This window comes from Hordeum vulgare, chromosome 3H (genome assembly GCF_904849725.1).
Source record: "Hordeum vulgare subsp. vulgare chromosome 3H, MorexV3_pseudomolecules_assembly, whole genome shotgun sequence".
NCBI classification, from domain to species: domain Eukaryota; kingdom Viridiplantae; phylum Streptophyta; class Magnoliopsida; order Poales; family Poaceae; genus Hordeum; species Hordeum vulgare.
Genome location: NC_058520.1, coordinates 558,700,208 through 558,712,218, shown reverse-complemented (window position 1 = coordinate 558,712,218; position 12,011 = coordinate 558,700,208). Strand labels below are relative to the sequence as shown.

Below are 12,011 nucleotides of genomic sequence, written 5' to 3'. Positions count from 1 at the left end.
ACTGAGCTCCTCCGGCTCCTCCGCCGCGTCGTCGCCGCCGCACTCGTCATTTTTGATAGCATTGGCTCGGGTACGCTGCACGGCCCACGGATCCTCCCCCCTACCTAGTAGTAGTATGAAGAACTTATGTAGTTTGATCAAGAAATGATGTAGTTTGATGAAGAACAATGTTATAGTTTGATGAATGATGTAGTAGTTGCTTTCCGCGAACCATTTTCAAATTTTACAGTTTCATATACGGGGTCTGATCTTTGACGCACGAAATGGCCCTCCAAAATTGCTCTGTAGCGACCTGTAAACCCATTTTACAGGTCACGCTCTTTTACGGGATGTGGTTGCTCGAGTATTTGCCTTCCGCTCCGCACTTAAACTGTAGTTGTTCGTCATGTGGTTGCGGTGGATCCGACGCATTGACCTGGCTGACCTACCTCCAACACCTCGAGCGACCGAGCGAACCATGTACATGATGTACTATAAGTACCTTCTAATCTTTCACGGTGGTATTCTTAATCCATCAAAGTTCATGTTCTGATGATTGCATTATTTTTACATTTATTTTATAATTTTTGAATATGCGTTTAGTTGAAGGAAACACTTCCATCAACGACGAGCCACCTACGGTGATGATTCGATCTTTTAAAAATGTTTATATAGAGATAGAATGTACATATATGATGATATGTCAACTTAGTCTTTTAAATATATTTATAGAGATAGAATGTACAGATGTGTATATTCATAAAATTGAATGTATGCCCGCTGCATTGTGTTAGAAAAAAACGCGCCATTAATTTCCCACGTGGCCTGCCAACCATAAACCGCAACCAATTTTTCCTCGATGTATGTAGCCCTCCGCCACTAAATCACAATGACAGGCGGGACCCAGAGAGCAGAAACGCCATCTGGCCCACAGTGCAGCGAGGGTCGCACACCGAAGTGTCAATGCTATAAAATAATGCCATTTCGTACACGGAACCTTTCCGCACGAGAGCGCGCAGAGAGCGAGATAAAGAGGTCAGCTCAACTGCCAACCAGACACCACCCTACGCAAAACCCCACGCTCGCTGACGCCGGGCCCCACCCGCTGTCCCCTTCCCCCGCCTCCAGGCTCCAGCAATCGCCTCGTCATAAGAGAAAAAGGCAGCGCCAATGGCATCTGGTGCTGCCCACCTAGTGCTGGCCTCGTGTGCCTCCACCACTCGCCACCTCGTCGCCTCCGCCCCCGCCTCGTCATGCCCGCCGGCGTGCTGGCCACCGTGCGGTGGTCCACCGCCTGCTCGGCGCTGCTCAACGCCGCCGCCGCCTGCACCGGCGCGGCCGTCGCCGCCCTCGCGCTCCGAGGCCGCTGCGGGGGCTCGCTCGGCCCCGCAGCAGCCGCGGCGTCTGCGGCCTCCGCGGCGAGGCTCCTCGCGTCCGCCGCGGCCGGGTTCGCGCAGGGCCTGGCGGCGAGCGCGATCGCCGCCGGCGCCATCGGGGCGCACGTCGACAGCGACCGCGACCTCCGGCATCTCTCGCGGGTAAGCTGCCCAGAGTAATGCGGCCTTGTCCTTGAGCTAGTTACAACTCGTTTACAAATCAATCAATGCGGAAATTGTGCGAGCCACTATTTCAGGAGTGTCATGAAAAAAATGGATTTTTGGAGCTACAGTACTTCACTCCGGTTTTTGTAACTGAGTGGTATCAGTAATAATGTCATGTTCATGGCCAATATTTTGGTCCAATGCTTCTATAAAAGGCAAGGGCTTTTTGTTTTGCCGGAAATAGAATTACTGTTGAGAGCCAATGGAATTACCCAATTTGCTTGTCCCAAATCACCTAGCTAAGCTAGAACTGGACTGCTTCAGGCCGGCAATATGAGAAATAGTCACAATAAGGTAGCCAAATTGAGAAGGTGACATTGTTAAAATTTGTGATCTTGTTGGATTCAGCCGGGTCAATTACTGGCAGCTTTAACATTTCAACATGTTTGGTTCAGAGCTGAAATTTAAAACATTTTTTCTGCTAAACTATGGCAAAACCATTAAAAATGCGGTGAAGAAACTGGTTGCTTGGACCTGTAGGAGTGAAACAATCAGTGGCCATACGCATCTGCCACACCCAAACATTACTTATTCTGTCAGCTAGGATATCCTAGAACGTGCTGACTACTGCGATCATTGGCCTTTCCTCTATAGAACGTAGTATCAATGCAACCAAGTCTGTCAAATATCTAACCCACCATGACAGAGTGAAAGTCGATATCTAGCTAATTTTAGCCCTCTTTTACTAATTCTTGGCAATGTTAGTTTCTTTGTCATTTTTCGGGCAAACAAGATGCCAGAAGAATGGAGATGGAGTATATTAGTACCAGTCTTCAAGAACAAGGGGGATGTTCAGAGTTGTACTAATTACCGTGGAATTAAACTGATGAGCCATACAATGAAGCTATGCGAGAGATTCATTAAGCACCGCTTAAGAAGAATGACAAGCGTGACCAAAAATCAGTTTGGTTTCATGCCTGGGAGGTCGACCATGGAAGCCATTCTCTTGGTACGACAACTTATGGAGAGATATAGGGAGCAAAAGAAGGACCTGCATATGGTGTTCATTGACTTGGAGCAGGCCTATGACAAAATACCGCGGAATGTTATGTGGTGGGCCTTGGAGAAACACAAAGTCCCAGCAAAGTACATTACCCTCATCAAGGACATGTACGATAATGTTGTGGCAAGTGTTCGAACAAGTGATGGCGACACTGATGACTTCCCCATTAAGATAGGACTGCATCAGGGGTCAGCTTTGAGCCCTTATATTTTTGCCTTGGTGATGGATGAGGTCACAAGGGATATACAAGGAGAGATATCTCATGGTGTATGCTCTTTGCGGACGATGTGGTGCTAGTCGATGATAGTTGGACGGGGGTCAACAGGAAGTTGGAGTTATGGAGGCAAACCTTGGAATCGAAAGGTTTTAGACTTAGTAGAACTAAAACTGAGTACATGAGGTGCACTTTCAGTACTACAATGCACGAGGAGGAGGAGGATGTTAGCCTTGATGGTCAGGTGGTGCCTCAGAAGGACACCTTTTCATATTTGGGGTCAATGTTGCAGAAGGATGAGGATGTTGATGAAGATGTGAACCATCGAATTAAATCCGGATGGATGAAGTGGCGTCAAGCTTCTGGCATTCTCTATGACAAGAGGGTGCCACAAAAGCTAAAAGGCAAGTTCTATAGGACAGCGGTTTGACCTGCAATGTTGTATGGCACTGAGTGTTGGCCGACTAAAAGGCGACGTGTGCAACAGTTAGGTGTGGCGGAGATGCGCATGTTGAGATGGATGTGCGGCCAGACAAGGAAGGACCGAATCCGGAATGATGATATACGAGATAGAGTTGGGGTAGCACCAATTAAAGAGAAACTTGTCCAACATCGTCTGAGATGGTTTGGGCATATTAAGTGCAGGCCTCCAGAAGCCCCAGTGCATAGCGGACGGCTAAAACATGCGGATAATGTCTAAACATGCAGATAACTAGTTCATTGAGCTAGTTACAACTCGTTTACAGATCAATCAATGCCAAACTTGTGCGAGCCACTATTTCAGGAGTGTCATGGAAAAATGGATTTTAGGAGCTACTTTACTCCAGTATATGTAACTGAGTAGTATCAGTAATAATGTCATGTTCATGGCCAATATTTTGGTCCAATGCTTCTATAAAAGGTAAGAGTTTTTTGATTTGCGGGAAATAGAGTTACCCAATTTGCTTGTCTCAAATCACCTAGCTAAGCTAGAACTGGACTGCCACAGGCCGGCAATATGAGAAACAGTCACAATAAGGTAGCCAAATTGGGAAGGTGGCATGGTTAAAATTGGTGATTTTGTTGGATTCAGCCGGGTCAATTACTGGCAGCTTTAACATTTCAACATGTTTGGTTCAGAGCTGAAATTTAAAATATTTTTTCTGCTAAACTATGGCAAAACCATTAAAAATGTGGTGAAGAAATTGGTTGCTTGGACCTGTGGGAGTGAAACATCAGTGGCCATATACATCTGCCACACCCAAACATTACTTACTTTGTCAGCTAGGATATCCTAGAACGTGCGAGAGAGAGTTTGCAGCACCCGAGCTCCGGTGCTCTATATTTGAACATTTTGAAATCCGTGTTTTTGAAATTTCAGAAATATGTGAAATATTTCCCAGGGACAAATATACACATTTTGAATACCTGTGGCAAGTTCCCGTAGAAATCTCGTTTCGTTTTGGGATAAATATAGGAAAAGACAAATTTCTGACAGTAAATAGGAGAAAAAGGATGTCATTTCTGTCAGAAATTTCTATTTTTTGTATTTCCCAAAATACAGAGTTCTTTTCCAGATATTTACCGAGCCTTAGGAATATATGTATGTATTCACGTATTTGTTTTAATATTTTTAGTAGCACCGGAAGTGTGATTTTCAAAAAATTCAAATACCAAGAGTCATGGAGCTCGGTAGCTGCGGGCACTTTTCATAGAACGTGCTGACTACTGCAATCATTGGCCTTTCCTCTGTAGAACTTAGTATCAATGCAACCAAGTCCGCCAAATATCTTACCCACCATGACAGAGTGAAAGTGGATATCTAGCTAATTTTAGGCCTCTTTTACTAATTCTTGGCATTGTTAGTTTCATTTTTTTATTTGGCTCAGTGGCATCGCATCCTTCAATGTTGTTAGTTTAAAGGAAGTGATGCCACTTGCCCTTTAGCACTTATTGTTGATAGTTTGACTACCGCCTTCAAGTTTTAGTGTTAACATGATTCATAACCTACTTGGTTTGTAGATGTTTCATAATAGCATTCTGAAGTCTGAACCATGTGATCATTTACTATTATTATTTTGTGGACAGCTACGATACAATAGATGGCTTTGGTGGGCAAGGTTTGGGATGGTAATTACAGTGCTCCAATTTGTGCTGGCACTTTATTTGATGTGCATTATTGTAAAGGATTTCTCATCTGGGAAGTCGTTGAAAGAGTGTTTTTCAGGTACATTCACAATTACTAAATTTTTCTAAAGTACAAAGAACTTCTTTATCTAACCTACCCTTGTTCTTTGTGATTAAATTATCGGTATCGACAAAGACACGTACTGATATATAAGAATGCTCATTTAGTTTGTTAGGTGCAGGACTTTTGGGAATTCCTGTAGTATAATTCTACTTTATAGTCACTGAGTTATGTTCTGTGAAATTTACCAGGACACGGCAAGGACAACAATGACTGGAAGAATATCTTGTTAATAATTTTTCTTGTTCTTATGTGGGTGGGAACAATAGTCCAGTGTGCCACAGGTTCCGATGTATTAAGATGGAGGTCCTTTTATGCAACTCATGATATAGCATGGAGGGCTCACTACAGGGAGGTGTTTGATCATGGCATTCGTGAGGTTTTATGTTGTCTAGGACGGGTGAAGTACTCGTATGTCTCTCTGGTGCTGAGTGGTATGTCATTTCTGCATTCATGTTTGATCAATCTCAGCAACTTTTTCCTTCACGTTGCCAGGAGTGTACTGGAAGATGATGATATATGTGTCGTGGCAAAACTGTTGGGCGATATTATGGCTTATCGTGCATCTGGAACTGGCCATCTTGAGCTCATAGCAGGTTGTTTTTCTATTTACCTTCTCACTCAAAGCACGGTTCTGTTCGATCTTGTTGTGTTTGTCTGTGCTTTGGCGTTGTGGTTTCATGATGCTTCTGTTTAGCACCATTATAGTCTAGCACTAATATTTGTGACAAATGAATTTTGTCAGGGTTTTCATTGTTGCAGAAATCCAAGATGTCGACGGTTGTTTCAAGAGAACAAGCAGAGGCTCCTCATGATCTCATCCAAGAGGCTATTCTGTTTCATCCATTTGCTGAAGCTGCATATACAGTTACTTTCTGCATCCTTCACTTCGTCCCATTTCCAGTGTTTTATGTAGTATTGTTGACATGTTCTCCTTGTAGGGTCCGTTACTTGATTTTGGAAGGAATCCTCTTATGTTTCCCTGTGTTTGGCTCAATAGGCAAGGTATTTTAACTCCATGGACTCGTGCTAGGTAAATATTCTAGGTTTTTCTAAATGACTTTGCAATCAATCATCAGATCATTGTTTCTAGTTTAACAAGGATTATTGTTTGTAGAATTGAGTATTATACAACTGCTTCTGTCATCTTTAACATTTGGATCGTTGATGCCAGCTCAGTTTGGCGTCCGTTCATTTTTTAGGCCACAAAAACATCAACTAGTTATTTGATCGAGGTCTCAGCGGGGATCTTATTAGCTGTTTCAATTTCGTCCACTATATGTTGGTTCCATTATTCTGTGAAATGTTTGCTCTGGATTTGAAGTCAGTAGCTCCCTTCAGTCATTTGCATCATTTAATTTGATAACTACATTTCCGTCTAACCACAATCTCTTAAACATGGCATCTTGTGGTTTCTCTGTTGAGTTCAAAAGTAAAGTTTGCAGGATAAACAAATTTCATTGGCATCTGAACCAATAAATTGAGTCTTTTTTGCGAGATGTCTTTTTCTCTGTTGCATGATGCATAATCAGCTTATAGAACTTTACTTCCTTAGACGACCAATCCTTGAAGGAGATAATTGGTGGAGAGGGCATGCAGCGGCTTTCCTAAAGTATGTCAATGTGCCCCCAGAAGTTCTTCGGAAAGGGCGTGTTAGCCAGGTAAATCAGCACATCCACTGGATTAACTTCTTTGCGGTTTTGTTCTGAATAATGTAAGTCTTTTTCTCTTCTTCTTGCAGACAAAACGTGAGGCTGCCTACTTTATTATTGTCTTACATGACTTGAAAACAGTAGTCATTGCCATTCGTGGAACCGAGACTCCAGAAGATGTTATAACCGATGGCTTATGTAGGGAATGCTCTCTTACGATGGATGACTTGGATGGGCTGGTCAAGTAACTAACTCTATCTGCATTAGCCTTATCTGTCATACTGAAATTTATACAGAGTCAACTGAAGTTTTCTTCTGAAATTAGGCTCATATATGAAAGAATTTTATGACTCATATCATGACATAGTTACTGAATAACTACCTTTGCTGGTTGGATGGTCCTGTGGCCAGTGCTTCATCAGGCCTTATGTACACTTTTCCTCTGGGTTATCAGATGAGCATAAACTCGTTCATTTTCCTGTACGAGTTCAGTTGTTAGCAGTAGGTGTAAACTGTAGGAACTTGTTCTGTTTGTCTTCTGGTAGTAGAGCCTGGTTTTTTTTTACCTTGTATGAGGAACTAAAATGAAACTATCGGAATTCTCCACCACCAGTAGACTCCCATGATTGAACCTGGAGGTTTTTCTCATTCATCTAGTGTAAATGGTTATCTGAACTCAATTATGAATCGAATCATTTACCTCATAAATGATTTGCTCCGTTGTCTTCTGGTAATAGAGTCTGGGAGTTTACCCTCGTATGAGAAACTAAAAAGGAACTATTAGGAACTGTCCACCCCTAGTAGGCTGCCATGAGCGAATCTGTGGGGGTTTCTCATTCACCTAGTGTTTGTCAATGGTCACTCTGAACTCAATTATGAATTTGACTCTTCATTTACCTTATAAATGATATTTTATATTGCAGTTCTGATCAGTTACCCCCTCAAGTGAAGGAGGCTGTGCTCTCGTCTTTTCCACACTATGGACATGCGGGAATTATTGAATCAGCTCGAGAATTGTACACAAAGCTTGAAGGGCAGCCCATTCATCAAGGTTAACATGGAACTAAATGCAGATTTATCTTCTATGCAAACACTTTCACTGTGTTCTTATAAAACTAGCACGGTGCAATACACCAGAACCTCGTATGCCAATAAAAAAAAGAACATTTCAACCGCTGCAATAATAACTTGTCTTTTATATTAACAGCTAGTATGGAACTGCCTGCAGATAAGTCAGAGCTGATGACAGCTGGGTTCTTATCTTCGCTGCTCGGAGCTGGATGTGAGTGTGATGGATACAATATTGAAATTGTTGGACATTCTTTAGGAGGTGCTGTAGCTGCACTTCTTGGTATTAGGGTAAGTTAGCTATTTTATATTTGCATGGGATTTACTTCATGCATTTTTTTTTACAGTGATTTACTTCATGCATTTAATTATGTTGATTTGTTATTCAGTTATAAGCTTGATTGGTTATTATTTTGTTTTTAGAAAAAAAATTGCGTCTTGGTGCACTAATAGAAAAGGCTGTAATGTACAAACCTAAGACTAGGCCAAAAACCCAGACCACACGCACGAGACTGTGCTCCTGGTTATTGCATTGTTCGCTGCGTCTTGTGCAACCCAGCCGCACTAGACGAAGCCCACATACGCGCATCTGACTCAATCCTTGCCATGAGCAGCTGCACATCAGACCTTCCGCTGAACTATTTTGGGTATCTCACTTTTCGCAAATGTGGGCACTTGCCCATGAGGCACCATATCATTTCACTTCTATGTTCTTGCAATCGTTAACTGTTGAGTTCTATTGACATATTCATGTGTGACAATTAACCTGTGTTATAATATGCAGCTATATAAACAGTTTCCAAAATTACATGTCTTTACTTATGGAGCTGCACCCTGTGTAGATTTCGTGATAGCAGATGCATGCTCACAGTTTGTTACCAGGTGAACTTCAAATTTCTGTACTAGTGAACTTATTGTCCGTATTTTTTTTTATTACTGGCAAGTGGCAACAGCATGTGATTTTCTGATAAGTTATCTGTTGCTTGCAGCATTGTCCACAACGATGAATTTTCCTCAAGATTATCCATGAATTCGGTAATTAGATTACGTGGCGCTGCTATCAAAGCTCTATCAAAGGATACTTCGCCAAATTCTACTAAAGTTGGCAAACTAGTGAGTGGCTTCACGAGCATCAAAGGGCATGATGAACAATGCGATGTGGTTCAATTTGCTGCTCCTGGTGCTCTTCAGACAGTCAGCGATGCAAAGCTAAGTAACGGTCAAATCTATGGAAAGAGTGTAATGCATACAGTTAGAGGTGGTGTGTTCCTCTTTGGTCAAGCAATATCTTGCTTGGTAAATACTCCAAAGCATAGAATTAGCTCCACTGCGGCAATTAAGTACGAGTTGGGGCGATCTAGAACAACGTTAACCTATAATGGAGAAAAATTGACTGTTGCTTCCCATGGTGTTCTGGATGGTGCACCTTCTGGAGAACCTAGCGATGCATACCGAGATGGCAAGTTTCCAGAAGCTGGCTTGGATGAATCCGGAAGTAGTTACAGGTTACCTCATTCAAATGATGGTACTGAGCTCTCACCTGCTCCTGATCACATCTGTACAACAAGTTTATCTGAAGGGCAGTCGCCAGAGGTGTACCTCCCTGGCCTCATTATTCATATCGTTCCCATAAAAAATGGTACCTCTCCATCACGGAAGACACTTGTGACTCGTCACAAGAACAAGAGTTATAAAGCATTTGTAGCAAATCGGCAGGACTTTATGGACCTTGTTGTGACCCCTCGCATGTTCCTTGATCATCTCCCATGGAGGTATACGCTATAAATCTCTTTACACGTGGAATAATGACTTATTATATTCCCTGCGATATGAATTAATTGACACATCCTCTATACAATGTAAAATGGACATTCTATAGAGGCTGCGTCAACTAATTTGAATCGGAGGGAGTGTCAAAATTCTAGTACTCCACTCATGTGGAAAGTTCATTAGGTTTAAGAGTTATATTTTCCTTGCTGTTACAAATGAAGAATGGGTGCAGAGCTTAATCTATTCTAAATTAATTGGATTGAGATTACACTATAGATCTAAGTATAAACATGTAACAGAAATTCCTGTTTGTTAACTGCTATGCTTCCTCAATTTGTACATTTTTCTGTGACAAGGATAACTAATGTACAACATTGTTCCCTATTTGCTTTGCAGGTGCCACTATGGCATGCAAAGGGTTATAGAAAGACGGAACCGGAACCAGCCCATTCGCAATTCATCCACCGGAGAGGATTCTGTCTAACTGAAAACTGTTAGGCTGGTACAAATGTATCATTATTCAGCTTGACCTCTTCCTTGTTTCTTCTGTACATATACAAGTTATGGAGATATGATCATGTGCTCTTCACATACTTAATTTAGGAAGGTGTAGAAGAAGCAAGGGCCGAAACGAGCCTTGAGTGCATCCTGATGAGCATTACTTGACCTCACCATTGTTGTATTCAGCTTTCCTGGTAGCTAGGGCAGCTCTTATATATACACCATCGGTCAACGAAGACCGGCTTCTTTGTTTTATGACAAGCTTGTACTACTAAATTAAATCCTCTGGTGTCAAACTTTTGCTTCGAGCAGTGTTGTAACTTTGACACCAGCACATGTAAGTTAACGCTGTAAAATCCGAACTGCCATGAATTCATGGATAGAAAACAATATACAAGCTACTGTTTTATTAGCTCCGACAAAGTTAAAGTTTAACACTGTAAATGTGGCAGCTAGGTCTACACTAATCGCCATCGTGCTTACTGAATACGGAGTATGATTTAAGGCGCATGTTGACTAGAGCGTTCATTTACGACCCCTGTTGACTTTGTTTGCCTCTCTCGTAACAGGGTGTTAGGTAGCCTCTGGACCAGGTGCATGACGCATATGATTGAAGCTCAACGTCCTCATCTGACAAATATTATGGGAAGCTCCAAGTGAATCAGTAGAAAGGTCTTCTCACTTGAAGCACAAAGACTTGCACCCTCGTCCACTTGTGCTCATGGGGCTAAGTGTTGTCCTTGGCGGTGAGCTGCCTGCATTCAGTCCTCTCTGACAGAAGAGAGGGCCAAGAAAATCAAGTAGTAGCAGTATAGTAAGCGTCCAAGTTGCTGCTGGTGCTGGTGTGGTGTGTGCCAACCAGAAGGTGACGAGGACACAGCCCAATTAGATGGAAATGGAATAGACAAAGATTTCAGATGGATCGCCTTCAGCTCAGATACCTCATCCTGGCTTATAACAAATGCCTGCCGGCCCCAGCAGCCAGCCAAAGTTGCCATGCCATGGCCTTTTTAAGTAAGGGCCCCAATCTATGAGATCATCATACCATTATCTCCTGGAAAGAAAAAAAATAAGCCCCTGGAGGAAAGCTGTGCCATGCACCAGATGAGAAAGAAAGAAGCAAGGAAAGGAATCCTGCCTGCTGGTGACGTGAAGCGTGTATAGCAGCAGCATGTTATCCCGATCGATACAAGGGACGCCTTTCTGCTGCTATGGCTAGGCTAGCTTGGCAATGTCATGGTGGAATATTATCGGGGAGAACTGACGAGGACCAACGTACGTATGCCCAAAAAGGTGGCCGGAGAAACATTATCCGATGCGATCGCTGCCGCATAGCATAATCCCTCCCTCTTCCTCTTCCTCTCCCTTTTCGCTCCCGACGTTGTCGAATCCGTCCGACGTAGCGAAGTGGGACAAGTTGGCGGGTGGAAAGAAAGAAATATACTCCTACTCACTAAGAAAGAAAGAAAAATCCGGTTCCCGCTTTCCTTTTTCTCTGCACCGGCCGGCGCTGCAGTGCAGGCGCCAAGAAGGTTCAGCTCCAGTTAGCTCTCCGTATCGGACACCGCATCCGTCGACCGGGCCTGGAAAAATGGCGAGGAGCTGTCGCCTCCCCGACCGTCCGGCAGGCAGGCACGCATTGCACGGCCACGCCGGCGGCGCGGGAAGCTTCGCCGCGTGTCGCTTCTCCTCGGGATTTTTTCGCAATGCAGGCTAGCTAGCTGGTCCGGCCGGCCGGGTCGCGGTAACCGGAAAGGCTTGACCAAAAAGGAAAAAAGTTACGTGGGCGCTGGCTGGCTGGCTGGCTGGTTGTGTGTGATGCGTACGGGACGAGGGTTTATCCCGCCATCAAGGCGCTTTTAGGCGCGGTCTAGTTTTTGTCTCGGCCGGCCGACCGGCGAGAGAGGAGGCCACGCCGGCGAGAGAGGAGGCTCGCAGAAAGCGCATGGACGGTCCGGTGTTCGTAGTCTACAAGCGACGCCCCTAGCCAAGCTAC

At 43.7% G+C, this 12,011-nt stretch overlaps 1 protein-coding gene across 1 annotated transcript; it reads left to right on the top strand.

Annotated features, from left to right (window-relative positions):
* The first annotated feature begins 1,437 nt into the window (after positions 1-1,437).
* LOC123445040 lies at positions 1,438-10,427 on the top strand. The gene is made up of 13 exons (XM_045121956.1): positions 1,438-1,517; positions 4,865-5,003; positions 5,216-5,435; positions 5,520-5,620; positions 5,770-5,891; positions 5,966-6,057; positions 6,580-6,685; positions 6,766-6,920; positions 7,600-7,727; positions 7,905-8,035; positions 8,529-8,626; positions 8,734-9,516; positions 9,911-10,427. The coding sequence occupies exons 2-13, from the start codon at positions 4,904-4,906 to the stop codon at positions 9,996-9,998; spliced, it is 2,124 nt and encodes a 707-aa protein (XP_044977891.1). The 5' UTR covers positions 1,438-1,517; positions 4,865-4,903; the 3' UTR covers positions 9,999-10,427.
* The last annotated feature ends 1,584 nt before the right edge of the window (positions 10,428-12,011 follow it).

What these genes read in the sequence shown, in the direction of transcription:
- LOC123445040 (XM_045121956.1), top strand. Translation starts at nt 4,904, where the DNA reads ATGGTAATTACAGTGCTCCAATTTGTGCTGGCACTTTATTTGATGTGC. An exon ending in AGGGCAGCCCATTCATCAAG is followed by an intron (nt 7,728 to 7,904) that starts GTTAACATGGAA and finishes AACTGCCTGCAG; the next exon opens with ATAAGTCAGAGCTGATGACA. An exon ending in CTTGATCATCTCCCATGGAG is followed by an intron (nt 9,517 to 9,910) that starts GTATACGCTATA and finishes TTTGCTTTGCAG; the next exon opens with GTGCCACTATGGCATGCAAA.